A 27,677-nucleotide genomic window follows, 5' to 3' on the forward strand; every position below is an offset into this window, starting at 1 on the left:
AATAAATAGATTTGTTACCTGAACAGATAGTATATTAGATAGAAAAAGAAGTATAAAAACGCAAGCGGGCAAACAGTCACCAGGGTATCTACCAAGAATGATGATACCCATATTACTGCTGTTAGATTTAGTGAGTAGAGCTGCTATTCGAATTGCTAATAACTACATTACTACTAGCAGAACTAAAAGCTAGATAACCAGATTTGCCAAAATTAACGCGACAAAGGGTGATATTGCTAAAGACAATCCTACGGCACATTCTTCTTTTGTTTATAAATCAAACGCATTCTGTATGTCGTCTATTATAAATTTTTCACGTCTATTTTAGGACATGTTTTGAGTTTCTTTTTTCTGACGGTGATCCTCAGGACCAGAGATCGTTTTTTGAAGTATTTGTTTTTAAGTTAAGAAAGGCATGAATATATTGAAAAAACTTTTCAAGCTGAACACGAAGGGAAGAGGTGGAGGTGGGGAAAAACATTACTTATTTTGCACTTATTTTGGAATGTTTACCCATTCCTGAAACCGTTGTTGAAGTGAATAACTGCATCACGACTTCTTATGATTCCCCTTTTCTTTGCTGTTGCTGATTCCAAAATAAAGACAATGGGAGTTCATGCGAAGAGTTGGAAAGTATTAGCTTCACGACAAACCATGGACGCCCCCCCCCCACAAAAAATTTAAAATACAAGAATTTGCTGAATATATTCTTCAGAAAATTTACCTGATTCAGAAAAAACACTTGTGGGAAATAAAATACTTATCCTCTATCCCAACTTGCATTGTAATTATTAAATAATAAATATTTTTTCAATAATCCATTTCCCTCATTCAATCAATTCATTCACTCCCTACGATGGGCACTGAAATAATAAGTACAATATCGCTAAAGTCCCAGGAAACACAAACCTGAGATCTTAAAAGAGGCAAATTGACACATTCATCACCAACTTTTGGCGCTTCAACTGATATTCCGGCATTGTGGTGGGGAAGGAAACAATACACAAACTTTGGCCGTGATTTTCTCAACGTCTCAATTATGGCATCCTATAAATAAAGCACAGTGTACAATTTTTCACATACGTGAAGGAGAAATAAACGCATGCGGTTGGAGAAATAAAGAGAATAAGAAAGAAAGAAAATTAGTTGTGGAGTTCTAATCCCACAGATTTTAAGAAAACAACTAATATTATAATCCTGAACTGACTACAGAATGAGACGTCGTTTGTCCCTATTCTCGATTATTTCATTTCCAACTGTAATAATGGACAAAAAAAAAAAAAACATTTTAACATTTTAAAGCAAAACAGTTGATAGTAAATTTATACAACTTTTATATAAAAATTAAAACGCTTAACTTTTTTGTCATATTTCGGCCAACAGCAATAAAATCTCAAACAAAACAAAAATAGCCATTCTTTTAAGTGAATTTGTTCCCTCATAGACTCCTCTGTAATCAAATAGAATACCATCTAGCATTTACTGAGAAATAAAGAGGATTATTTTACTCCAAGATCCTAATGTTTTGTCTTTTTTCGGATTGCGCATTGACTAAGGGGATATATTTTTTGAGAAACTTAGCGGTTCGTTAAATGGCCGAATATCCCTCTAATTTATAGTAATTTTCGATCTTTTTTTATTTAATCGCTCTTTATTTGCACACAAAAACTATAGTTTTTTTTTATTTGCAGGATAAAGTATGTATGTTACATAGCCCTTTAGTATAAAACAGTCAACATTCACAACAGAAAGCGCTTACATGAACATGGTAAAATTTCAAGAGGATGATCGAGAGGGGATAATCAGTAGGTTGTTTCGTTCGAAGGGGTCTCTAAGATTACGTTAGACCTTAATTCCACATTGACCACCAGAGGCACCCAAAGAATCAAGGAAGAGGTTCTGGTCGTACCTTTAATTTGCTGGACCTTCAACATCCTCCCACGCTGGTTCGACATGTGTGTTGAGGTTACGCAGACATGTCAGGTAGTTACACCGTATAATATGGGAAAAAAGAAATAATGTTAATGACATAATGTTATTCATTCTCCATTTATATTTTGATCACGCATATTTTATATTTGGGGTATACCTATCGTTTGAATAACCAAACTAATTTGTCCATAATTCAATTCGATCTAGACAATCAAATTAGTAAAGCAGATTTATCCCCATTTATTCAATATCACCATCATTTACAAAAGGATTAAAATAAAATACACAACCAGACAGCAAATAACGTGAAAAGAAATATTGATTTTTACTGATAGTACTATATGTTTTTTGTTCTCGCACTACCATCACTTTATACTGTTAACTTCTAACTAGATAACTTTAATAATCCCAACAATGACTAGCCAAAAGTTGTAAAAACTTCCCGTTGAAGACTTTTCAATGATGGGGATGATATATGAAGGCATTTGTTCTTCTATTCTATGCCAAAATAAGCCATGTTGATTTGAACATACAAATTTGTTCTCTTGGTAAATATTGTTAGTCTTCCAAGGAAGGTATAGGGTAGGGGACACCAGAAAGATTTCTTATTTCTGTGGCTTTCTTATAATTCCTATGACCCTTCCAAAGGAAAAGATAGGAGAGGGGAAAGCGGAAAGATTCCTTAGTTCTGTGGCATTCCTATAATTCCCATGACCCTTCCAAAGGAAAAGATATGAGAGGGGAAAGCAGAAAGATTCCTTAGTTCTGTGGCTTTCCTATAATTTTTATGAGCCTACCACGGAAGGGAGGACCAGGGGAGGGTATATCCCTTCCAAAGAAGAGGTAGAGGAAAGGGAGACCAGAAAGATTCCTTAGTTCTGTGACTTTCCTATAATTTCTATGACCCTTCCATGGAAGAGATAGAGGAGGGGAGAGCAGAAAGATACCTTAGTTCTGTGGCTTTTCTATAATTCCTATGAACCTTCACGGAAGGGAGGACCAGGGAAGGATATAGCCCTTCCAAGGAAGAGATAAGCGAGGGGAGATCAGAGAGATTCCTTAGTTCTGTGGTTTTCCTATAATTCCTATGACCTCAATATAACTATCCTGTCTTGAAGGTTGCTATCCCCATTACATACATGTTGATCCATTTGCAGCAAGAAAAACTTACAACTTGGTACTTGACTTGGATAGATATAGATTTTCTTTTGATACCAGCAGTACCGGAATTGAAAGTTCGTCTCATACTTGTTACTCTTCTCAGTGACTGATGACCTTCTAATCCAGCAACAGATCCAGAAAGACTTACAGAAGTAGCCCCACGATATGTGCTAAATAGATAAGATATTTCCTCCCTGGAAAATAGAGATTTATGTTTATTCAAATGTTCAAGCTTTTCTATATTTACAAGGCAATTGTAAACTGAAGGAAAAATATCTTTTTTATACAATTCTGAAAAAAAAGGCTTATGCGCGCATCTGCCTCTCACTCAGACATTCTGTCTTGGCTTCTTTTTCAAAATTGAATAAAAAAACAAGTTTTTTTTTAACGGAAAATAAGGAGCGACATTAAAACTTAAAACAAACAGAAATTACTTCGCATGTGAAAGGGGCTGCTTCCTCATCAACGCCCCGCTCTTTACGCTAAAGTTTGACTCTTTCTCTTAACTCTACTTAAGCACTAGTAGTAAACAGTTACAGTAAACAGTAAAAACTTTAGCGAAAAGAGCGAGGCGTTGATGAGGAAGCGGCCCCTTTCACATACGAAGTAATTTCTGTTCATTTTAAGTTTTAATGTCGCTCCTTACTTTCCGTTAAAAAAACTTGTTTATTTAATTTCTCAACGTTTTTGAATAAATGAATGTTTGACTTTGGCTCTCCGCAGATGAATAATTAAAACGAAATTTGCATATTAATTTTTTTTGGCTAAATGGCTTTCTCATAGTTTTGATCGAATGATTTTGAGAAAAAAAGACCGGGGGAGGAGGCCTAGTTGCCCTCCGATTTTTTGGTTACTTAAAAAGGCAACAAGAACTTTTAATTTTTTATAAATGTTTTTAGAAGTAAAAGATATACATAACTTATAAATTAGCTTACGTAGCGAACTTCTGTATTCTCATGTTTTTATTACGTATATGAGGGGGTTCATCCCCCTCGTCAGTACCTCGCTCTTTACACTAAAGCTTAAATTTTGTCCCAATTTCTTAAGAATGATCCCTGAATCACAAAAGTCGTTGAATAAATACTTGAAATTACTAAAAATACTTTAGCGTAAAGAGCGAGGTATTAGGAGGAGGTGAGCCCATCATCTAAGTAATAATTTCTGTTCCTTTATTTCATATAATAATTCCTTATTTTCAGTTGAAAAAACTTTTTCATATTTATTTTTTATTGTTTTTTTTAATAATGCTAGAAAATCATGGAAATTTTATTCCCCCATGATAAATTCCTCCAAGGGAAGTTCCCCCAACATTTCCATTCTTCTCAACCCTCCAACCAAAAAATACCCTATAAACGTCTATACACTTCCAAATAACCATTACTATATGTAAGCACTGGTCAAAGTTTGTATCTTGTAGCCCCTCCCACGGGGACTGTGGGGGAGTAAGCCGTCCCCAAAGAAATAGTCATAAGGTTTTTCGAATACGCTGAATAAAATGGCTATGTCAAAATTTTGATCCGGTGACTTTGGGAAAATAATAAGCGTAGGAGGGGGCCTAGATGCCCTCCAATTTTTTGGTAACTTAAAAATGGCACTGGAACTTTTCATTTCCGTTGGAATGAGCCCTCTCGCAAGATTCTAGGACCACTGGGTCGATATGATCACCCCTGAAAAAGAAATTAATTTTACAGTAATTTTATGTTTATTTTCAATGATGTAATAAGTACAAAAGAAAATATTTGTAATATAATTCATCAAACAGTTCGTGGTAACGAACTGTAGTAAGGAGCGACCCGGCTGAATAGTAACCGAAACTCTAAAAAATAGAATTTTGATACCAATAGTTACATCAAAAGAATCGCATTTTAATGCTGATTTTAAATATATAAGTTCATCAAGATCAGTTATACCCATCGAAAGTTACGACCCTGAGAAAACTTGCCTCATTTTGGAAAATAGGGAGAAACATCCCCTAAAAGTCATACAATCTTAACGAAAATTACACCATCAGATTCAGCGTATCAGAGAACCTTAATATAGAAGTTTCAAGCTCCTATCTACAAAAATGTGGAATTTCGCATTTTTTGCCAGAAGACAGATCACGGATGCGTGTTTATTTGTTTGTTTTTTTTTTTGTTTTGTTTTTTTTTCCCCCAGGGGTGATCGTATCGACTGATTGGTCCTAGAATGTCACTAGAGGGCTCATTATAACGGAAATTAAAAGTTCTAGTGCCCTTTTTAAGTGACCAAAAAAATTGGAGGGCAACTAGGCCCCCTCCCACGCTCATTTTTCCAAAAAGTCACCGGATCAAAATTCTGATATAGCCGTTTTATTCACCATAGTCGAAAAACCTAATAACTATGTCTTTAGGGACGACTTACCCCCCCGCAGTTCCCGTGGGAGGGGCTGCAAGTTACAAACTTTGACCTGTGTTTACATATAGCAATGGTTACTGGGAAGGGTACAGACGTTTTCAGGGGATTTTTTTTTGTTTAGGAGTTGAGGGGAGGGGGTAAGTGGGAGGATACTTCCATGGAGGAACTTTTCATGGGGGAAGAGAATTTTAACAAAGGGGCGCGGGATTTTCTTGCATTATTTGAACAAACAATGAAAAAATAAACATGAAAAGTTTTTTTTACTGAAAGTAAGGAGCAGCATTAAAACTTAAAACGAACAAAAATTATTGCGCATATGAGGGGTTTACCTCCTCGTTATAACTCACTCTTTACGCTAAAGTACTTTTAGTAATCTCTACTATTTATTCTACGGTCTTTATGATTCAGAGGTCATTCTTAGGGAATTGGACATTTAAGCTTTAGTGTAAAGAGCGAGGTATCGACGAGGGTTGAACCCCCTCATATACGCAATAAAACATATGAATATAGAAGTTCGTAACATAAGTTAATTTGTAAGTTACGTATAATTTTTACCAATGAAAACATTTGTAAAAAATTAAAAGTTCTACTTGCCTTTTTAAGTAGAACTAGGCCTCCTCCTTCACTCCTTTTTCTCAAAGTCTTCCGATGATTGCAATTAATTAGTATGCAAATTTTGTTTTAATTATTTATTTGCGCGAGAGCCAAGATCAAAACATGCATTAATTCGAAAACGTCCAGAAATTAAATAGAAAAAAAAACAAGTTCTTGTAAATGAAAGTAAGGAGCAACATTAAAACTTAAAACGAACAGAAATTACTCCGTATATGAAAGGGGCTTTTCCTCCTCAATTCCCCGCTCTTTACGCTAAAGTTTCTTACTGTTTTAAAAAGTAGAGTTAAGAGAAAGAGTCAAATTTTAGCGTAAAGAGCGGGGCGTTGAGGAGGAAAAGCCCCTTTCATATACGGAGTAATTTCTGTTCGTTTTAAGTTTTAATGTTGCTCCTTAATTTCCTTTTAAAAAACTTGTTTTTTTCTATTTATTTTCAGTAAAGCGCCAATGATGCAGTAGGTTTTAGACTTTTACAGCCAGAGAAGAAGGCAAAACCCAAACTCTTGTTTGTAGTGATTTTTATTAGTTTCAAGCTTGATTTGCATATTCAATTTAAGTTTCGCTCGTTTTAAGATTTATTTATTCACTTATATTAGTACCTATTGTATGTTTGTTTGCTATGACTGTTTATTTAGTCTCTGTTCGTTTTAAGCTTCACTTGTTTTTCAATCTAGGCTTTGCTCGTATAAAGATTTATTTATTTCTTTATATTATTACCTTTTGTGTGTTTTTTGCTATGATTATTTATTTAATTTCTGTTCGTTTTGGGTTTCATTTATTCTTTAATAGTGATTTCTGGTCGTTTTGAGTTTGAATTGTAATAGTAATCTATTTTATGCGTATTTGGAGAAAAGAGGGTTGGGGTGCCCAAGTTTCTAATTACGGACCCCCCAGGGAAAAAGTCCATCTTCGTCCATGCCTCCTATGGAGGTACCCTACACATCTGTACAGCTTTCCCCTATTGCCACCTGGGGACACGCTGAGTGGCCTGGGGGAGGCCCCTAAAGAGCAGTAGACTCATAAAGCTTTTTTTTTTAGTCCCTCTTTAGGAAATGAGAGAAAAAATTTCCTCGCTTTTCGCTAACAATGCCCTCCATTACCCTCAAACAACTACCCTTTCCCTAGTCAATATTCAGCCCTTGGACCCCGCTTTCTGCTTCTACAAAAATCTTCTTGCCCCAATAAAAGTTTCCACTGTAAGAGAAAAAAACTTCCCTCCTTTATATAATTGATGTATTCAATAAGTGAATCTCCTCACACACACACACACCCTCCCTACTCTGTTTTTACCTTATAATTTTATTGTAAATTCTGCAAATTTGTAGCTTTTATTTTTTCCTCAAATAACTAAGTTGTCTTTGTTTTGATTATTTTATTCCCTTTTTAATTTTACGAGTTTTCATTGTTTTTGACATTTTTACATATTTGACATTGACCATCTTATAATTTTTCGTTGTTGTTTCTTTTTGGTTCTTTTTTGTTTATTGGTGCTAAAGTGCACTCGGTCAAGTGCCATATCGCAATTTCAAGTGCCAAGCGATCGCAATTTCTGTCTGTAGGTCCTGGTTTTGCTAGTTCGGGCACTTCCGAATTAGCTAGGACGATGAAAGCTGGCAGGCTTATCAGGGACCGGATCAGATTAAATTAGAAATAGTCACTTCCCAATTCGACAATCTGGGGGGAGTGGAGGGATACTTAATTCGAAAAAAATTAGAAAAAATGAGGTATTTTTAATTTACAAACGGATGATCGGATCTCAATAAAATTTTATATTTAGAAGGACCTCGTGTCTCAGAGCCCTTATTTTAAATCCCGACCGGGTACGGTGACGCTGAGGGGAGTTGGAGGGGAAATCAGAAATCTTGGAAAACGCTTAGAGCGGGGAGATCGAGATGAAACTTAGTGGTAAGAATAAGTACAAATCCTAGATACGTGATTGACATAACCGGACCGGATCCGCTCTCTTCGGGGGAGTGGGGGGATTTCCAATGTTTGTTCGAATTCAATGCTTCTGGACGTGCTGGGACGATGAAAATTGGTAGGCGTGTCAGGGACCTGCAGACTCTGGCTTCATAACAGTCGTTTCCCCGATTCGACCATCTGGAGGGGCTGGAGGGAGGGGAAACCGTGAAAATTGAGGTATGTTTATCTTACGAATGAGTGACCAGATCTTAATGAAACTTGATATATAGAAGATCTCGTGTCTCAGATGCTCCATTTTCAATTCTTGTCGGATCCGGGTACGTTGGAGGGTCGAGGGGGGATACAGAAATCTTGGAAAACGCTTAGAGTGGAGAGATCGGGAAGAAAATTGATGGGAAGAATAAACACAAGTTCTAGATACGTGATTGACAAAGCCGGGCCGAATTTGATCTCTTTGGGGGAGTTGGAAGGATTTCTAGCGCTTTGGTGAGTTCGAGAATAAGCACAACTCCTATATACATGATTGACATAACCGTACCGGACCCGCTCTCTTCAGGGGAGTTAGGGGGAATTTCTAGTGCTTTGGTGAGTTCGGTGCTTCTGGATGTGCAAGGACGATGAAAATTGGCAGGCGTTTCAGGGATCTGCACAAATTATCAATAGTACCGAGTCTAATTTTAGGTTCCAACCTCGTCACAAGCGCCATATGAGCTCTGAGCTCTTGGCTCTTGTTCAGTAATAAATCTTATCTTGTCTTGAAATATCAGGATTTTTACCATCCTATATTTTCATACATTTGTCTTTTCATCCACCCGTTTTCTTTGGTTCTCATTTCGGATTTACCCCACTCCCCTCTAGATAGTACGCATAATCTGAAATAATTTCACGAATAGCAGAATGAATTAACTCTAAGAGGTTTTATGAGTGCAGGGTGCTAGAATAGGTTTGGAAATTAATATTAAGAAGACTAAGTCACTAAGGCTAGGAATAAGTGAAGATGAAAAGGTGATGTTGGGTAACGAATAGATTGATCAGATGGGAAGCTTAACTTACCTTGGTAGTATTAATAGTAAAGACGGTGGGAGCAGTGACGATGTTAAAAGTAGAATAGCCAACGCTCAGGGTGTTTTTCACAGTGAAAAAAAAATTTTTAGGAATAGGAAAATAAGTCAGAAAACCAGAACTAGAATATTGGAAGATCATAGAAAGATGTGTAATAGCTCATTTGGAAGGATATTAATTTTGGTGTGCCCTTTTTAAGTAACCAAAAAGATTGGAGGGATGCTAGTCCTCTTCCCCTCAGAATTGTTGGATCAAGTTTTGGGATATATATTTTTTAACATACTTTAAAGGTCTAATAACTATGGTTTTGGTGGTGATATGACCCTCTATAGTATCTGGGGAAAGAGGTGTACGTAGTATCGGTATTGGGTGTGCTGGTAGCGGGCGGATTGGTATCGTGCGTATCACGTATCGGGAATATCGATATTGGGTATTTTTCTTTCAATCATGGTTTTGCACCTTCTAATACATGGTTGCAGTAGGAACTGCAATCATGATCACAGCAAAAGCTACAACCTAGTAAAGAGCAAACCACAGCCCCTAGTTATTAAGAGTGGAAAAATACACTTCGAAAAAAAATTGCCTGGTGAGAAGAAATCGCCATCCGACACTGATTCAGGATTGGTAATTATTATTTCGGTTCGTCTTAAAAATAAAAATTTATTGTGAAGAGTAATTTATGGTTGTTTCGAAAAAAAAGCCTGAAACCCCTAGAAACTGGTGTCAGATCGAAGATCTTCTTCAGGGAAATTACAGCCCCCCCCCCTGCTTGAACAATAACGTATAGTAATCGAGTTCAAATTAAGTGAATACGAAATAAGTGTACCATTTCCTTTATCGCTTAAAATTAGAAATAACAGAATTCGGATTATTGTAAAACAGATTTTTATCACGTACGAAGAGACTTGACTTTTAGTTAGTGTTTGTTTTGTTTTCAATAGTGTGTATTCTTTTTTCTCTTTTTTTTGTAGTGTGTACGTGTTTTTTTTTTCTGTGAAATACCTGTTTTTTGTTTAATCACGAAACAAAGTACCTTTCTATCTATCTATCTAGCACTGATCTGGCCTCCTTTTTTTTCACTGCCAGCTGTTTACCAGAACAAAACAGAGAGATGCTTAATGGCTCATTCAAAAGCTATTTCTCATATCTACGTGCTTTTTTATAACCATCTGCAAGTGCCATATGGCACTATAACGGCAATTTTTTGCTATTCCCCAAAGGTGAGTTTAGCGGGGCTACCAAAACATCATAAGCAGATTTTTAATTAGCTTGTATAAAAATATTGCTATGGTCTTTCCTATAAACTCCACCATCAGCAAGTTCCAAATGGCACCAAGAACGGCACTTTTGGGGCCATGTCTCAAGTGGAAAAGCTGGGACTAGTGGGCTACAAGAACTTTCTAGAGTGATGTTTAATGGTTTATTTTAAAGCTAATGCTTATATCTAAGTTATTTTATCAATTCTACCATCCGTAAGTGAAATAGAGCACTAAAAACAACACTTTTGGTGTCACTTGGAAAGTTTGGAGGTGTAAAACGATATCATTGTAATAAAAATGGTCCAAAATAATTAACTGGAGGTTTGCAAGAACACCTCCTGCATTTCCTCTTCCAAGCCCCCTTAATAAGCTGCGCAATTATGGTCCTAAAAATTCATATAGATTAAATTAGATTATTAGAGCTATGGTTCTGTTAGTAGAGCGTTGGACTTCAAATCAGAGTGTCAGTTGTTTGATTCCTGCTTGGGTATTTTTTTACATCACGATTTCACCCCTTCTATATGATTATTTTTCACACAGCTCACTATTTTTGTAAATGTGATGCACTTATTTTTTAAACTTGTCAAACATTTTGATTCAAAAGGGAATATAGGTCATCTAATTCATGGTTTACAACTACATTCTTAGAAGATCATTAAACCCATACCACGACCAGTGGCATAATTTCATCAAAATTTTACGGAGAGGGGGGCAAAGTTAGAGCCAATTTTCCCAAACCAATTGAAAATGACAGAGAAAACTGAAAAAAGAGCCATATACCAATAAAAAACGTAAAGATATACTAAAAAAAACTGAACTGTTTCTTTGAATGCTTGAATTATGCAGGCTTATCTCGGTTTTAACAAGATTTTTGGAGAAACTAAGCTCCAGATGGGGGGACTAGGGTCGGCGGAGGGGGAGTGGTCTGGAAAGGGAAGTTGTCTCCTATTTCCCATAGCAAATAACGTTCCTGATAAACTATTTCCAATGTATAGCCTATAGGAAAATCAAAGTACTAAAAACCTATTGGCATTTTTTCTGTGATATTGTTTTTAGTTGTCAAGTTACATTCCAGCTTATGTTTTTGTTTATGGTTATTCGACACCATAAACAATAAACACCAATACACCATATTGTACGTCTAAATTTTTTATGTGTTTAGCATGGGGGAGGTGTTTAGGGAAATAAGTTAGAGATACAAAAATTTTGTTTATATTTTGAAAATCCTTGAAAATCTTCATTAGGAAAATAGTTACTTTTAGCGTTCTAAATACGAAATCAAGAATTTCGCATTAATCTTTCAAATTGTTTCTTAGTGTGCAGTTTATCTTTAACATCAATTTTAAAAACCTTTTTCCACGAAACAAGTTTTTCAAAGAAAAGTAAAGAGCTCTATTAAGCCAAGAATGAGCAGAAATAAAGTCAAATATTCGTCCAAGCGTAAGACTACCGCAAATCACTATCAATAAATAAATGAAACTCAAAACGCGCAAAAATTAACATGAATAGGGCTGATAACCCCTATGCCTTCTCAACACCAGAACACAATTTGCGCTTTACTGAAACTCTTCAGATTTTGCTTTGAAACCTTTTTGAAAGTCCACAAGCTCATAGTTTGTTTTGATTTAGTTCAATATCCGCCTAAATATTCCTTAAAAGCTTCACCGTAATACCTTTAGCTTGTACAGTAGTTATAGTTGTAGAAGCACTAGCAGCAGTATGCATATAGTACTCCCTATCACCTTCAACATCCGTTCAATATCCCCTTCAACACACGCTGAAAGTTTCAGCTTAATACACACCATCAACCGTTCCTGAAGAATTTCTGATGCGTCCGCTTGACAACCTGTGTGGAGACAGTGTGCTTGGAATTAGTTCCATACAGTTTCTATAATTCCCCGAATTTTCACCTTAATATCCTCAGATTTAACAAAAGTAGCAGTAGTAGTAATAGAAGTAGTAATGATAGTGACAGTAGTAGTAGTATGAGTAGAAGCAGTAGAATTAGGAAGCAAACATTTTCTTTTCGTTAGTTCAACATCCCTCACAACAAGCCCTGTTAGTTTCACCTTCACACACTAAACTGTTTCAAAGATTTTGCTGCTACACCTTTTTGACAACCTGCATTAAGAGGGCGTGCCCTGATTCAGTTCATCTTCCGCCTCAAATTTCTTGAAAATTTAGGCATAGCTGTAATAGTAGTCACAGTAGTAGTATTGATAAGACCCAAATCCTTTAAAATAAATGAAAATAAATAAATAAATGAAGCCGAGGATTAGTGACTACAGCAGCCAATTAGTAAGTTGGCTACTAGTTACTTACTTACTTGGACAAGTAATTTTCAACGAATATTAAAAAGTAAAAGAAACTGGCGATCCTCCTCGGCTTCATTTGTCAGATCGCCTTTACCAGAATCGGAATGCGCCAATATGAATCGTGGCTGTAATCAGAGGGATTGCTAAATAACTACAAAAATCGACTCGATAGCTTGAGCTCAGAGTGTAGAATTTGACAGTGCTATTTCAAACTGCTGTGCTTGGTTTCCCCTTAGCAGAAAAGTCTTCTTTTTTTCCCCATGCAGTGACACTGAATTTTCCAGTATTATTCCTAAGCTTTCAAGTAGCCGTTCAGTTGATGGTTTTGGTTTGGGTAATAATGGCCTTAAAAAGATTGGTCAGTTTGTTTCTCATCCAATCTCGCATATAACTAACCTCACTCTTTCTTCTGGTGTTTTTACTTATTTATTTAAGGTTTCTAATGTTGTACCTTTGCATAAAAAAGTGATTTTTTTAGAAGAGAAAGAGGGATGAAAACCATACCATTAGTGGGGTTTTTGTCCCTCTTTCTCTACTTTGCATGCGCTCTCGGATGCAACAGAGTTTGTACGAATTGATCTGGACAAGGAGTTGTGTATTTTGGGTCTATTTCTTGACTTTTCAAAGGCATTTGATATGGTCGGCCCCTCTTTTCTTCTGTCTAGACCATTTTTATTTGGGGTACATGAAGTCCCTCTTGAATAATTAAAGTCTTACCTCTCAGGGAGATCTCAGTATATTTCGGTTAATGGTACTTCTTCCTTTACTCCGCCTACATTGACAGGTGTCCCGCAAGGCTCTGTGCTTGGACCCGTTCTTTTTACTGACGACAGTAACTTTTTCATTGCTGCAGTGGACCTGCCACCAGTCACTTCCGTAGCTTAAGGTCTCCTTGATAAAGTAAAGGATTGATGCTGGTCAAATGTTATGGCTCTTAACAGCCAGAAGAGTGCCATTTTACATTTCAGGACCCCGAATCGTTTGACTGACTCAGAGGAAACAATCATCCTGACTTATGGGAATAATATTATACCGCATGCTACTCTGGTGAAATTTCTTGGTGTACATCTTGATTGTTTTCTTTCTTTTAAACCCCATATAACTCATACTCGTTCCCTCATCCTCCACCAGCCTTCAATGTTGCACCGAGTTAACTCATTTCTTCCCCTAGATGTTATGGTTTCTCTTTATTATGCCTTTATTTTTCTTTGTCTTTCTTATTGTTTCTCTGTCTGAGGTAGCAGTAACAATTTCTTCTATGCTCACTTCAAGGAGCCCAGAATAGGGCAGTGAGGGCTACTTTTCTTCTCCCTCGGCTTTACCCTTCCTCCGACCTTTATAATGATACTAGAATAGCTCCACTGGATCGTACTGTGGGTAAAAGTAATCTTTATTTAGCAAATTCTGCTTTTCTAGGTATACTTCCACCGTCTCTGCAGCAGTGTTTTCACGAGCAGGGTCAGGTAAGTACTCTTTTTCTTTGCATGGTTCTTGCCACAGATTTGCTTTACCTAGATAATTCTCAAAAGCAGCTCAGAGGTCTCGTGTTTATCAATCAATTCTACTATGGAAATCCATCCTTTTTGACGTCCCTCTATCTCTCTCTACAACGACAGTTTCTCGGTAGGCTTTTTTAAGTCCAGTATATTTTCTCTCTCGTTCCTTTTCTATCCCAATTTATATGTATCTCTTCTCTCTTTTATTCTATATATATGTATCTCTGTTCTTGTTTTATTCGGGTGTTTTATTAGTGTATGTGTTTAGTGTTTTCTAAAAGTCCGGTGTTTTACTATTGTATTTTGGGGTCCACTACAAGCAAAGCTTCTTGTTACAAGTAACCTTCTTATGTTCGTAATTGTTTCTCTTTTTAGTATTAATAAATGATTGATTGATTGAATAAATATACAGAATACGGATTTTGTTAGGAGCACGAGACAGGTTATTTGTTCAATTGGAATGCAAAAAAATGAATTCTGAGACTCAATATCTCTTAGCAAAGGCTTAATTTCTCCTCTTTAAATCACTCTTCAAAAAAAAAATGTTCTTCTTCTCTTTCTTTTTTTCTGAGGTTTTCTAAAGACGTAAGGAAGACAAATGAATTATCTGAAACTAAAACATCTTTTTTATTTCTTGATATTCTTCATTTACAACAAATTTTTCACCTTAATATAGGCATATGGGTTTTAGAAATCCAACGTAGGGGTAATTTTTTCAATATCATAAAACTCTTGGTTGGAAATTAACAAAGACATTTATCAAAAGCAAGGAATGAGTTTATTTTTCTTTTTATTAAAAATGAGAGATCAAGACTAAGTTTAAGATATCAACTTCCTGAGACTGCCAGTACATACAAACTATTTGATTTAATAGGCAAGTCACCATCAGTCTATACATATAAAAAGAAATTGAATGAGATAGTTCTTTCTCCCTATAGCAGCGGGGACTGAATATAAAGTGACTTATTTATAAATTAGTTTATAAGTCCCATCCGCGTCTCCATGAGTCGATTTTTTTTCCTTCTTCCCTCTCTCTCTCTCGCTCTTTCTCTATATACTCTGGAGTTATTGGGGTGTAATTCCTTCTTCTTTTTTCTCTCTCTATTGTTAAAGGAGACAAAACGAGTTGCCTCCTTGTCTCCCTTGTATAAGATTTATGTATATCGTTTCTTATTCAATAAAGTCAAATCTAAGTAAGCACCATGGTTGGAAGCATGTTCCCTAGTACGAATCAAGTAGCAAGGGGGTTTTGATACCTCGTTTCAAAACCAAATCGAACTATCGAATTAATCTGAATGAATAGATTACCAATAGAAAGGAAACAATAAGTCATGAACAATAAGTCACAAGACATAGATATTTATACAACAATGCTGTCAGTATGGGAGGAGATACAATTCACAAGACACAAGATATATGCAATAAAGTTACAGTATTTATACAAACGTCTGAATCCTGGTTATCAAAGAAAATCGTCGAATTTCAGAGCAGTACTGAGTTTGTACCACGACAAAATTGTACTAAATTTTTGCTATAAAGAAACAGCAGCACAGATGTAAAAGTTCAGATGAAAATGCTCAGAATACGGGACAATTTTACCCCCCGTCGAAAAACTGGATATAAGCTTAATAGAATCAGACCGCGAATGTTCTGGAGGGTAGATATAAAAGATAATCTTTTATCTTTTATTACCCTGCTAAATACTTTCAAGGATCAGCTATCGTCCTGCACTGTACCATTGAGATCCGAAGCCTGCATTTTTCTGTTCAGTCGAAAATAATTATCAGATCTGCGTACTTTTAAACTTGTCCTCACAGCCAGCACACCTACGTACGAAACAGGAACGAATTCAAAGAGGAAATGTACCCCCCCCCCCAGAGACATTACAATTTCTCGTATTTCTGGGTACTTATTATTCAAATTAAACTAAAATCTGTTTCTTTATTGTCTTTTCAACGTAATACCTTCAATTAGGTATTTTTTTTTCCAATACCGCACTGCCTTTCTATGACAACAAATAAACGTTCAAATGGGGATATGGGGATAAGTCCATTTATTAGGCAGTGAAAATAGATACAAAAGTCTGCATATTTCGATGACATACACAGCACTCGTCAGCAGCAAAAATACTCAAAGTGTTTTCACAATATGTCAGTGTTTTCACTGATGACGACCGGTGTATAAGTCGTCGAAACATCCAGACTTTTGTATGTTTTCGCTGTCTAATAAATGGAATTATCCCCATCTGAACGTTTATTTGTTCATTATTGTCCCTCCATTCCCATAAAAACTGTGCAAATGCCTGTTCTCAAGATGAATACACAGTGCCAGACTAAAAAACAAAAGAGAAAACAACTGTAAATGAAGGAAATCAAGCGATTTCTTTAATGCATACCAGGAATTACACTGATAAAAAAGAAAGAAAATGATATAAATGGACCCACCTAATGGACTCTTGCAGAAGAGAAGAGACATTTCCTATAATAGGGTTCTCTCTGCAAAGTTTAAGCCAGCCTGAGGCGGTATATACAACTGGATTCGTTCCACGCAAGTGACGAATAATAAACTGATTACTAGTAGGTCCCTTTTCAAGAGCCTTTCCATATTCTAGAAAATAAATAATAAAACTAATTACTGAAACAAATGAAACTGAAACTTAAAACTGAAACGAATAATAAACTGATTACTAGTAGGCCCCTTTTCAAGAGCCTTTCCACATTCTAGACAATAAATAATAAAACTAATTACTGAAACGAATGAAACTGAAACTTAAAATTGAAACGAATAATAAAACTAATTTCTAGTCGGTCCCTTTTCAAGAGCCTTTCCATATTCTAGAAAATAAATAATAAAACTGATTACTGACACGAATGAAACTGAAACTAAAAACTGAAAAAAATAATAATAAACCGATTACTAGCAGGTCTCTTTTCAAGAGCCCTTCCATATTCTAGAAAATAAACAATAAAACTGATTACTGAAACGAATGAAACTGAAACTTAAAATTGAAACGAATAATAAACTAATTATTAGCAGGTCCATTTTTAAGAACTTTTCCATATTCTAGAAAATAAATAATAAAACTGATTACTGAAACGAATGAAACTGAAACTTAAAACTGAAACGAATAATAAACGGATAGTAGGTCCCTTTTCAAGAGCCTTTCCATATTCTAGAAAATAAATAATAAAACTGATTACCGAAACGAATGAAACTGAAACAAATAATAAACTGGTTACTAGTCGGTCCCTTTTCAAGAGCCTTTCCATATTCTAGAAAATAAATAACAAAACTGATTATTGAATTGAATAAAATTGAAATTTAAAACTGAAACGAATAATAAACCGATTACTAGTCGGTCCCTTTTCAAGAGCCTTTCCATATTCTAAAAAATAAATAATAAAAATGATTACTGAAACGAATAATAAACTGATTACTAGTCGGTCCCTTTTCAAGAGCCATTCAATATTCTAGAAAATAAATAATAAAACTGATTACTGAAACGAATAATAAACTGATTACTGGTCGGTCCTTTTTCAAGAGCCTTTCCATATTCTAGAAAATAAATAACAAAACTGATTATTGGATTGAATGAAATTGAAACTTAAAACTGAAACGAATCATAAACTGATTACTAGTCGATCCCTTTTCAAGAGCCTTTCCATATTCTAGAAAATAAATAATAAAACTTATGACTGAAACGAATGAAACTGAAACTCAAAACATGAAACGAATAATAAACTAATTACTAGTCGGTCCCTTTTCAAGAGCCTTTCCATATTCAAGAAAATAAATAATAAAACTGATTACTGAAACAAATGAAACTGAAATTTTAAACTGAAACGAATAATAAACTGATTATTAATAGGTCCCTTTTTAAGAGCCTATCCATATTCTAGAAAATAAATAACAAAACTGATTACAGAAACGAATGAAACTGAAACTTAAAACTGAAACGAATAATAAACTGATTACTAGTAGGTCCCTTTTCAAGAGCCTTTCCATATTCTAGAAAATAAATAACAAAACTGATGACTGAAAAAAATGAAACTGAAACTTAAAACTGAAACGAATAATAAACTGATTACTAGTAGGTCCCTTTTCAAGAGCCTTTCCATATTCTTCCATATGGAAGAGCCTTCCATATTATATAATGAAAAGAGAAATCATCAATGTAACAGCACAAACACAAAAAAAAGAAAGGAGATAGAAGGAGAAAGGGAAAACTGTTTTCCTAAATTAGTGGTTAATATAGACCAGCACTTGTCGTATTCATTTCAATTTCCCCAAAAAGCCGCATTGCCAATGTCGGCTTATCACTAATACTTTTAATAATTATTGCTTTAAAAATTTCAATAGTAATGATAGCTTCAATAATGATTCGTATTTTTGTTTCTTTTCGCTGATAAGATGTGTTCTACTTCTTATTCTTTTCAGACATTTCAAAACTTTGTTCGAAGAACAAAATAACTTCAGTTGTAGTTATAACTTCAACTTTTCTATGGAAAAAAAAGTCAGAAGGATTTTTACTCCACAGCCCGGTTTAAAAGACTCAAAATATTCCCAAATGTATGGTACAACGGATGAATCCGGTTAAGTTCCATGCTTGTTGCTATGCAATTCCTTAATATGTAATTTTAATTTTAGTAGCACGATCTTTTCTTCGCCTTCTTTCTCCTTGCGTACTTTTCTTCTTTTCATACTTTATTTCGTTTAGTTATTTGTTTTATTAAAATAGAATCTTCAATCTGTGTACATATTTGTATATAAACTTGGCTATTCTTAATTCACATAATTGATAGGTGTCCGTAACATCTAACCAATTGCATAGGGTTACACAAAGGGTAGCTGAAGCCAGCATTTTTGCGGGTTACTCTTACATCAACTTCCAATTAGTTACAAATAATAATAAGAGGATATATTCTGTTTTGTCTCACGCTTAAAAGACTGAGTTGATACTTTCAGCCTTTTTTTTTCAAATTTTGTGCTTGGAGGAGGGGGCAAAATATTTTTTTTCCTTGCCCTCATAATACAGTTTAAGTTACGATTTGTTTATTTATTCTTTTTTCTGTATTGTCATTTGACAGGTCTTAACGACATAAGTTAATAAGTGACTTTAGACACCGACGGCGAAAAAACTTGTTTTTACAGGTTTGTCTTCAAACAGCCAAAATTATCTTATACATGACGCACATTTAATCTTAGAAGTAAGAAAGTAAAACCGAGTAGTTCATACTAAGCATATAATAAAAGATGGAAAGGCATCATATCCCTCTAAGTGATGTTTACTCATTTCAACTTCTAACCTTTATCTGAGAATTGATCAAGAATCCGTTTTACAAGCTCTTCATCAGACACGTTTGTAACTAGACTTTCTTCATCGAGCATCCATAACAAGCCACGCTTTCCAGCATCTCTTATATTCTGGAATGATGATCTCGCTAACGCATTAGGAGGCTTGAGATCTAATAACTGAGAGACTGACATTGCAACATCATCATGTTCGATCTCTGATGGGAACTCAATATTCTCCTGAAAGAAAATACAAATTTATACGGGATGAGGGATACTGAGTAAAAGCTTAAATCAAGAAACTCTGTCACTAAGGGCCAACATTGTATTGAATACTTCTGTTTCACCTTACCCCGTTCAAAGTTATGTACCCTGACCATCTCTCCAGAAATTCTCAAAGATTCTTAAATCCTTTTATAATCGAACTTCACTCTGACCTAGGTTATACGGCCTTTCTCTTATCACGAATAGAAAAACTGATGGGTTTCATTGATTTAGGAGCATTATTGCCTACGTCGTGACTAAAAAAATGTTTAGTTACTAAACAATTGAAGCTAGTCTAAAAAAAATGTAAAGAGAAACACAATTCGTTGAAACAGAGCAAAGGAGGATTCAGAAATTAGGAGACATGCACTAAGACAGAGGAGTCCGAAGAAATTACTACCCATGGATATGGTCAAAAGACACCCCTCCCCCCAGCCTCCCAGATAAATGGGAAAATGGCTGAAACTAATTTATCAAATAATTCCCTGACCTCTTCCTTTGTACTCGGTTAATTTATGAAACCTTAAATAGGAAATACTAAACATTCTAAGCAGTTTTTTTTGTTTTTTTTTTTTTTTTTTTTTTTTTTTTTTTTTTTTTTTTTTTTTTTTTTTTTTTTTTTTTTTTTTTTTTTTTTTTTTTTTTTTGTCCTGACTACAGTTCTTATATTCTCTTATAAAAATTTGTAAAATGCAAAGAGAAACAGCTTTCCTTTTTTCTTCTGGCCTACATCTACATTTAAAGTAAAGTTTAAAACAAAAATTCTTTATTTTTTTTTTACTTATCGCTTCCCTGCATTTTCAACTGCGTTATCAAATAAATTTCTGCAAAGAGAAAATAATTACAGACAAAACAAACAACTTAGTTTAATTGGAAAATTAAAAGATCAAAAATCAACTTTAAACACTTTAATAAAACGTGGAAGTGGAATCAATAATAGTGAAAAAGCTGATTTTTCAAAGGATCCAATGAGAGGTACTTGCAAGAAAAAATCACACATGGCGAAGAGTGTACGTCTGTTTGTACCTCTTTCCATCTACTGTACTTCTTTACTTCTGTTCTCTAAAAAATCTACTGTGGTTTTTGTTTAAGCAATCAACAATTGCAATTCAAACTAAATATATATATACATATACATATACATATATATATATATATATATATATATATATATATATATATATATATATATATATATATATATATATATATATATATATATATATATATATATATATATATATATATATATCTATATATATAAAAATAAGTTGTCTGTGTGTGGATCTGTGGATCAGGTGACGTCACCTGAAAAAACTGGATCAGGTGACAAAACTGAAAACTGAAAAAACTAAAAAAAGGCAAAAACTACAAAAAAAACTAAAAACTAATAAAAAAATAAAAAAGCTAAAAAACTAAAAAAACTAAAAAAAGGCAAAACTACAAAAAAAACTAAAAACTAATAAAAAAGCTAAAAAACTAAAAAAACTAAAAAAAGGCAAAAACTACAAAAAAAACTAAAAACTAATAAAAAAGCTAAAAAACTAAAAAAACTAAAAAAAGGCAAAAACTACAAAAAAAAACTAAAAACTAATAAAAAAAATAAAAAAGCTAAAAAACTAAAAAAACTAAAAAAACTAAAAAAAGGTAAAAAACTAAAAAAACTAAAAACTAAAAAAAACTAAAAAAAAGGAAAAAACTGAAAAATAAGCTAAAATAAAGGTAAAAACCAATAAAAAACTAAAAAAAAAAATGAAAAAACTAAAAAAAGGCAAAAACTACAAAAAAAAACTAAAAACTAATAAAAAAAAGTAAAAAAGCTAAAAAACTAAAAAAACTAAAAAAACTAAAAAAAGGTAAAAAACTAAAAAAAATAAAAAATAAAAAAAAATAAAAAAAAAAGGAACAAACTGAAAAATAAGCTAAAATAAAGGTAAAAACCAATAAAAAACTAAAAAGAAAAAAAGGAAAAAACTAAAAAAAAATTTCATCTAAAAAACTAAAAAAAACTAAAAAAGGTAAAAACTAAAAGAACTAAAAAAGAAAAAAATAAATGACGACACTCAAAGAGAAAGCGACCAGGACAAAAGGAATGTTCGATTAGCAATCAACAAAGCACCGGGACACAGGGAGTATAAATGACGACCAGGACATAAGTAAAAAAAAAAAACTAACAAAACTAAAAAGAAGGTAAAAACTACAAAAAAACTAAAAAGAAAAAAAAAACTAAAAACTAATAAAAAAAACTAAAAAATCTAAAAATCTAAATAAACTAAAAAAGAAAAAAAAAGGAAAAAAATAAAGGAGAAAAACAAAACTAAAAAACGAATGTATATACAGACCGGGACACCGGGATACAAATGACGACCGGGACACAGGGAATATAAATGACGACCGGGACACAGGGACACAACTACAACGGGGACACCGGGGGAAACAGGGGGATATAAATGACGACCGGAACACCGGGACAGGGAATGGTCGATTAGCAATCACCATCAACAAAGCTCAAGGGCAATCATTAGAATCATGAGGTATAGATCTGAATACAGATTGTTTTCCCATGGACCATTATATGTTGCATGTTCAAGAGTCGGTAAACCTGACAATCTATTTATATGCAAAGACAATGGGACAGCAAAGAATGTTGTATATTCGCAAGTTTTACGTAGTTAAAACCATATATATATATATATATATATATATATATATATATATATATATATATATATATATATATATATATATATATATATATATCTATCTATATTCACAGGTGGGACATAGGGACACAACTACAATGGCGCGTAACTATTATGGCGCGTAACGACTTACGCGCGCGGGGGGGCTTGGGGGGGGGGGGCGCAAAGCGCCCCCACCAACTAGGTGTTGGGGTGGCGCGAAGCGCCACCCCAACAGCTAGTATGTATATATATATATATATATATATATATATATATATATATATATATATATATATATACTGTTTGTTTGTTTGTACATCTGCTTGTACCTCTTTTAATCTACTGTACTTCTTTACTTCTGTTCTCTAAAAAATCAACTGTGGTTTTTGTTTAAGCGATCAACAAATGCAATTCAAATTAAAAAAAAAAAAAAAAAACTTTAAAAACGAAAAAAAACGAAAAAAAACTAAAAAAAAAACTTTAAAAAACTTAAAAAAGACAACGCCAGATAAACTAAAAAAAACTAAAAAAAGAAAAACACTTAAAAAAGAAAGCAGAAAAAACTAAAAAACAATAAAAAAGAAAAAAAAACTAAAAAGAAAAAACAAAAAAAAGAAAAGAAGAAAAAAAACTTCCCACAGACATTGCGTTGGATAAATAATTTTTGGCAGTGACACCCACGTGTTGCGCGGTCAACAACTGCAATTCAAACAAAAAAAAAGAAAAAAAAAAGAAAACACCAGAAAAACTAAAAAAAACAACAAAAAAAGTAAAAAACTAAAAAAAGAAAAAAAATAGGGTTTAGGGGGGGGTACCCTTGCCACGCATTGGTGTGGCACTGCGCGCCCCAGCAACAGGTGGGGTGTCACACACAAGCTTAAGTGTAAGTATCAAGGATTCCTCCGAAAATCTACTTAAGCATATTTTAACAAGTATTTTAGTACTTAAGTGCTCAATTATTTCAAACGTATTTCAGTACTTAAGTATTGAAGTACTAAGGCTTTTCTTATAATCCTTAAAACACCACTGTAGTGTCTACTTGGTTTCCCGGCATGTTGAAGGAATGTTGAAAAAAAGGCTAGAGTGAGCCAGTCCCCCTCCCATGTCCTTTTTAGCTGCAATGTCCTCAAAGGCATCTGATCAAAATTCTTTATCTACATTCACAAAGTTCAACTATTTTCAACACACATGTTTATTATTTAACGTCCAAAAAGGTCTGATTCATCTAAAAAAAAAGAGAAATAAATCAACTTTAATGGTTTATGACATCGGATCTTCTTCTTTTGCAAAAATAAAACAAAGCTTTTTTTTATGAATGATCTTGAGAGGCGTTCATATCATGACTTTAAGAAACAAACAATTCCAACAAGGTTGAACATGTAAAAATTCTAACTTGTGTTTTACCCAATGATACCACCTCATATTTCTCGAATACTGAAAAACTAAGTAAAGTGGTTCAGTTGTATTATGGTTCAGTTACACGAGAGTTCATTGGCACATTTTGGTTCAGTTGCATAGTGGTTCAGTTGCATGGGGGTTCAGTTACACGGGGATTGAGTTGAATGAGGTTGAGTTGCACAGGGGTTTAATTGCAAAAGGGTTTAGTTAAATAAGGTTTAGTTGTCCGGAAGTTCAGTAACACGGGGGTTCGATTATACAGGGGTTCAGTTCAGTATATACATGAACTCCCTTTGTATAGCCAAACGTGATTGGTTAGGTGTTACTGACACTTACCAATTATATAAAGTAAGATATTCAAAGGTAGTCTTACTTGTTCATATTTATCTTTAGTGGAACCGACTGTGACATCATAAAACAATTGTTGAAGACGTTCTTGCAGGTAGTTATGTTGCATATCGGTAAAAGTAGCACCAGGAAAAGAGGTTGATCGACAGGTAGCACCATTCTGGAAACCGGGCGAATCGAAAAGCAACAAAGAAGATATACAATTGGCAGACGAGGATATAGATCTAGAATAAATAAACTCATAAGATAAATGAAAACCATAGGCAGGTTCTGCAGCAGAAACATATGTATAACTTAAAAAAATTTTCTCTAAAATGTTTCAACATTTTTTCCAATATTTTTTTTCTAGTATTTTCATCACCCCCACCCAATAGAAAAATGCTCTTTGATGGACACCTTTTGTCAAAGAATTTTAGTTTATCCAAGACACCATACGATATAGTACCGTTACATTACGAGAACCCTGATTCTGCATTTTTCTATAACCAGTAATTATGGAGAGATGAACAGCTTTCTTAGATGTTTTAACGAAACCTCGATTTCATGTGTGCTTAACTAGATATCTATTTCTAGGTATAATCAGTTGCGCCAATTAAGACTGTTTATAAAGGCGAGGCAGATTATGCTTGGTTGAAAATAACGACGCCAAGAAAGTTAATGCGTATCAAAACACGGACTTAACCGACGATAGCTAGGTGATTTTTGTTTCATACCTTCACCATTTTATGAAAAAAAACTCAGTTTTCAAATTAAGATTACAATAAAAGTTGTAAAAAAAACATAACATATTTTACGTCTGAAATAAAAATTTTCAATCAAGGATAACTTGAGAAAAGACATTGAAAAAGAGGCGCAAACCCAGAAGTTTATCAATCTATAATTGAGGAATATATCCGGAAATTTACTGAAATTGGAAAAACAACTGAAGTCAAGGAAAAGTCACCAATAGAATACTTCGAATTGAAGACGTATAGATGATATCGACCAAGACTAGTGACTACATTGGCTCATGTTCAATGGCTTTAATGCGAATTCAGACCTGAAAACCACCATGTTAAATATTCTCCGAGGAAAGATGGAACTCGCCAGGATTACTGATGCTGACATAAGCACAAAACACCGATTTGTCTTTGGAATTTCTGTTTGGCCTGATAAAATTGTCTCTGTACTGAATACGTTCCGTGACAAAGAGATCGCGAAGTGTTTACACAGCTAAGAAGAAACTTACAAGAAGTGGTATTTTTGTTTCGGGAAATCTAACCCGCCAGCGGCGGGATATTCTTAAGACAGCTCATGAGAAATATGGCAACAATTGTGGTTAGTCTGATCAAGGGCGTATTTTTTGTTTGCCTTCCCAATGAAACACCACGTAGGCTTTGGTCATTCGAGGACATATTCTCATATTTATTAACTTCATTTCCCCTTGTTTTTCTTTTTACAGTAAAAGTAAAAAATCAAAGTAATTAAAATTGTAATAAAAAATACAGTAAAAAAGCAAAAATATAAGTAATCACATAGACACTGACTAATCAGAAAAGTTTAAAATCAAAAATAATTATAAATTCGCGAGATAGTACTTCATGCAATAACTGGAACATTAATGTTATGCTGGGGCAAGTCAAGGCCTGCACGTTTTCAAACAGTTTCAACGCGCTATAGTGTAATTTATTTGATACTATAACATACGTTATAATATATAGCAAAGATTGCAATTCATTTCAAAGTAAAGATTCCAACTCATATCAAAGTAGGATATGGTAAAAAAAAAGAAGAAGAAAACAAAAGATTGGAAGACCCTTCACATTATGCCTTCTCCATTTGCAGGTTTTATGTTACAAGTTGCGCATTGAAAATATTTCCAAAAAAAGAACAGTAAGAAGCAGCGAGGCCTACCTGTTTATTAAGGCAACTAGAACTGCAAGAACCTCCAAGTAGAGACCATGTGCTAATCCTTCAAGGCATTCAAAGGGTTCTAATTTTTTTTCTAAAGCTGAAGTCCTCTCAGTAGAGGGGGAGGACCGATATGGAGAAAGGCTATTCGTCGAAGTAACCTAAAAAAGAAGAAATAAATTCGAAAACAACTAGCTTCAGGAAAAACATTTCCCACATATAGCCCTAAACCAGTTCATTATAGCCTTTATTTCCAGGTGCCACCCTAAACGTATGGGAGCCAGTTAAGAATTTTGTCTTCGACAATTTCAAATAGGGAAAATGGAAAAAAAGAAGAAAACAACAGCGCCTATTTTATTGTAGCGCCCAGCAACTTCTTAAAAATGAAACTTTCAAAGAATACCGGATAATTAACATTATTAATGTGTATTTCATGCTGATTAAAGCTGAAATTTCTATGCATGTAATAACCATCTGAACGTTTTTGTTTTCACAAATTGCTTTAGCTTGAAATGCAGTCTTCAGAAGACAGGCCTAGGTTAGTTTGGAAAGACCTTGGCAGGTTAAGCAGACTAGCTGACTTTAAGATGGTCGGGAGAAAGAATTAGAGGTTCTTATGTCTCTCTGTACTCTAAAAAGCCACTGAAATAGAAACAAATAACAAAAACAAGAGCTCATACAGCACTTGTGATGAGGTCGGAAAAGCCAAGAGCCAAGAGCTTCTTCCCACCAAGTTTCATTACGATCTCTCCATTCTAAGCGTTTTCCAAGATTTCCGGTTTTCTCCTCAAACTCCCCCCCAATGTCACCGGATCCGGTCGGGATTTAAAGTAAAAGCTCTGAGACACGAGGTCCTTCTTAATATCAAATTTCATTAAGATCCGATAACCTGTTCGTAAGTTAAATATACCTCAATTTTTTCTAATTTTTCTGAATTAACCGTCCTTTCACCCCCCCCCCCCCCGATGGTCAAATCGGGGAAGCATCTATTTCTAATTTAATCTGGTCGGGTCCCTGATAAGCCCGCCAACTTTCAGCGATCGCTATATTGATCACGTATATAGTTTTGGATCTTCTTCATATAAAAATTGTGATGGTCAGGGATTCGAACCTGAGATCTCGTAACCTCGTTCGTAAGGTAAAAATACCTCATTTTTTCTAGTTTTTCAAAATTACGTCCACTCCCCACCCCCTCCCCCCAACTACCCCAAAGAGAGCGGACCCAGTCTGATTATTTCAATTATATATATAGGACCTGTGCTTATTCTTCCCACCAAGCTTCATCCCGATCTCTCCACTCTAAGCGTTTTGCAAGATTTCGGGTTTCCCCCTCCAACTCCCCCCCAATGTCACCAGATCTGGTTGGCATTTAAAATATGAATTCTGGGACACAATATCCTTGTAAATATAAATTTCCATTAAGATCTGATCACCCGTTCGTAAGTATAAATACCTCATGTTTTTCTAATTTTTCCGAATTAACCGTCCCCCACTCCCCCCAAGATGGTCGAATTGGGGAAAACAACTATGTCTATTTTAATCTAGTCTGATCCCTAAAGAACCTGCCAAATTTCATCGTCCTAGCTTATCTGGAAGTGCCCAAACTAGCAAAACTGGGATCAACAGACCAACAGAAATGGCGATCGCTATATGTCACTTGGTAAA

General features: G+C 34.5%; 1 protein-coding gene across 1 annotated transcript in view; it reads right to left on the reverse strand.

Annotated features, from left to right (window-relative positions):
• The window catches only part of LOC136026030 (unconventional myosin-XVIIIa-like), a 381,572-nt gene that overhangs the window by 185,794 nt on the left and 168,101 nt on the right, over window positions 1-27,677 (reverse strand). Inside the window, exons 12-17 of the mRNA XM_065702187.1 lie at window positions 26,016-26,173; window positions 24,148-24,346; window positions 19,443-19,668; window positions 16,581-16,743; window positions 3,104-3,287; window positions 910-1,047 (exon numbers count right to left, since the gene is read on the reverse strand). Of these exons, the coding sequence (XP_065558259.1) occupies window positions 910-1,047; window positions 3,104-3,287; window positions 16,581-16,743; window positions 19,443-19,668; window positions 24,148-24,346; window positions 26,016-26,173 (1,068 nt within the window). The remainder of the gene's footprint in view (window positions 1-909; window positions 1,048-3,103; window positions 3,288-16,580; window positions 16,744-19,442; window positions 19,669-24,147; window positions 24,347-26,015; window positions 26,174-27,677) is intronic.

Source organism: Artemia franciscana, chromosome 4, assembly GCF_032884065.1.
Source record: "Artemia franciscana chromosome 4, ASM3288406v1, whole genome shotgun sequence".
NCBI classification, from domain to species: domain Eukaryota; kingdom Metazoa; phylum Arthropoda; class Branchiopoda; order Anostraca; family Artemiidae; genus Artemia; species Artemia franciscana.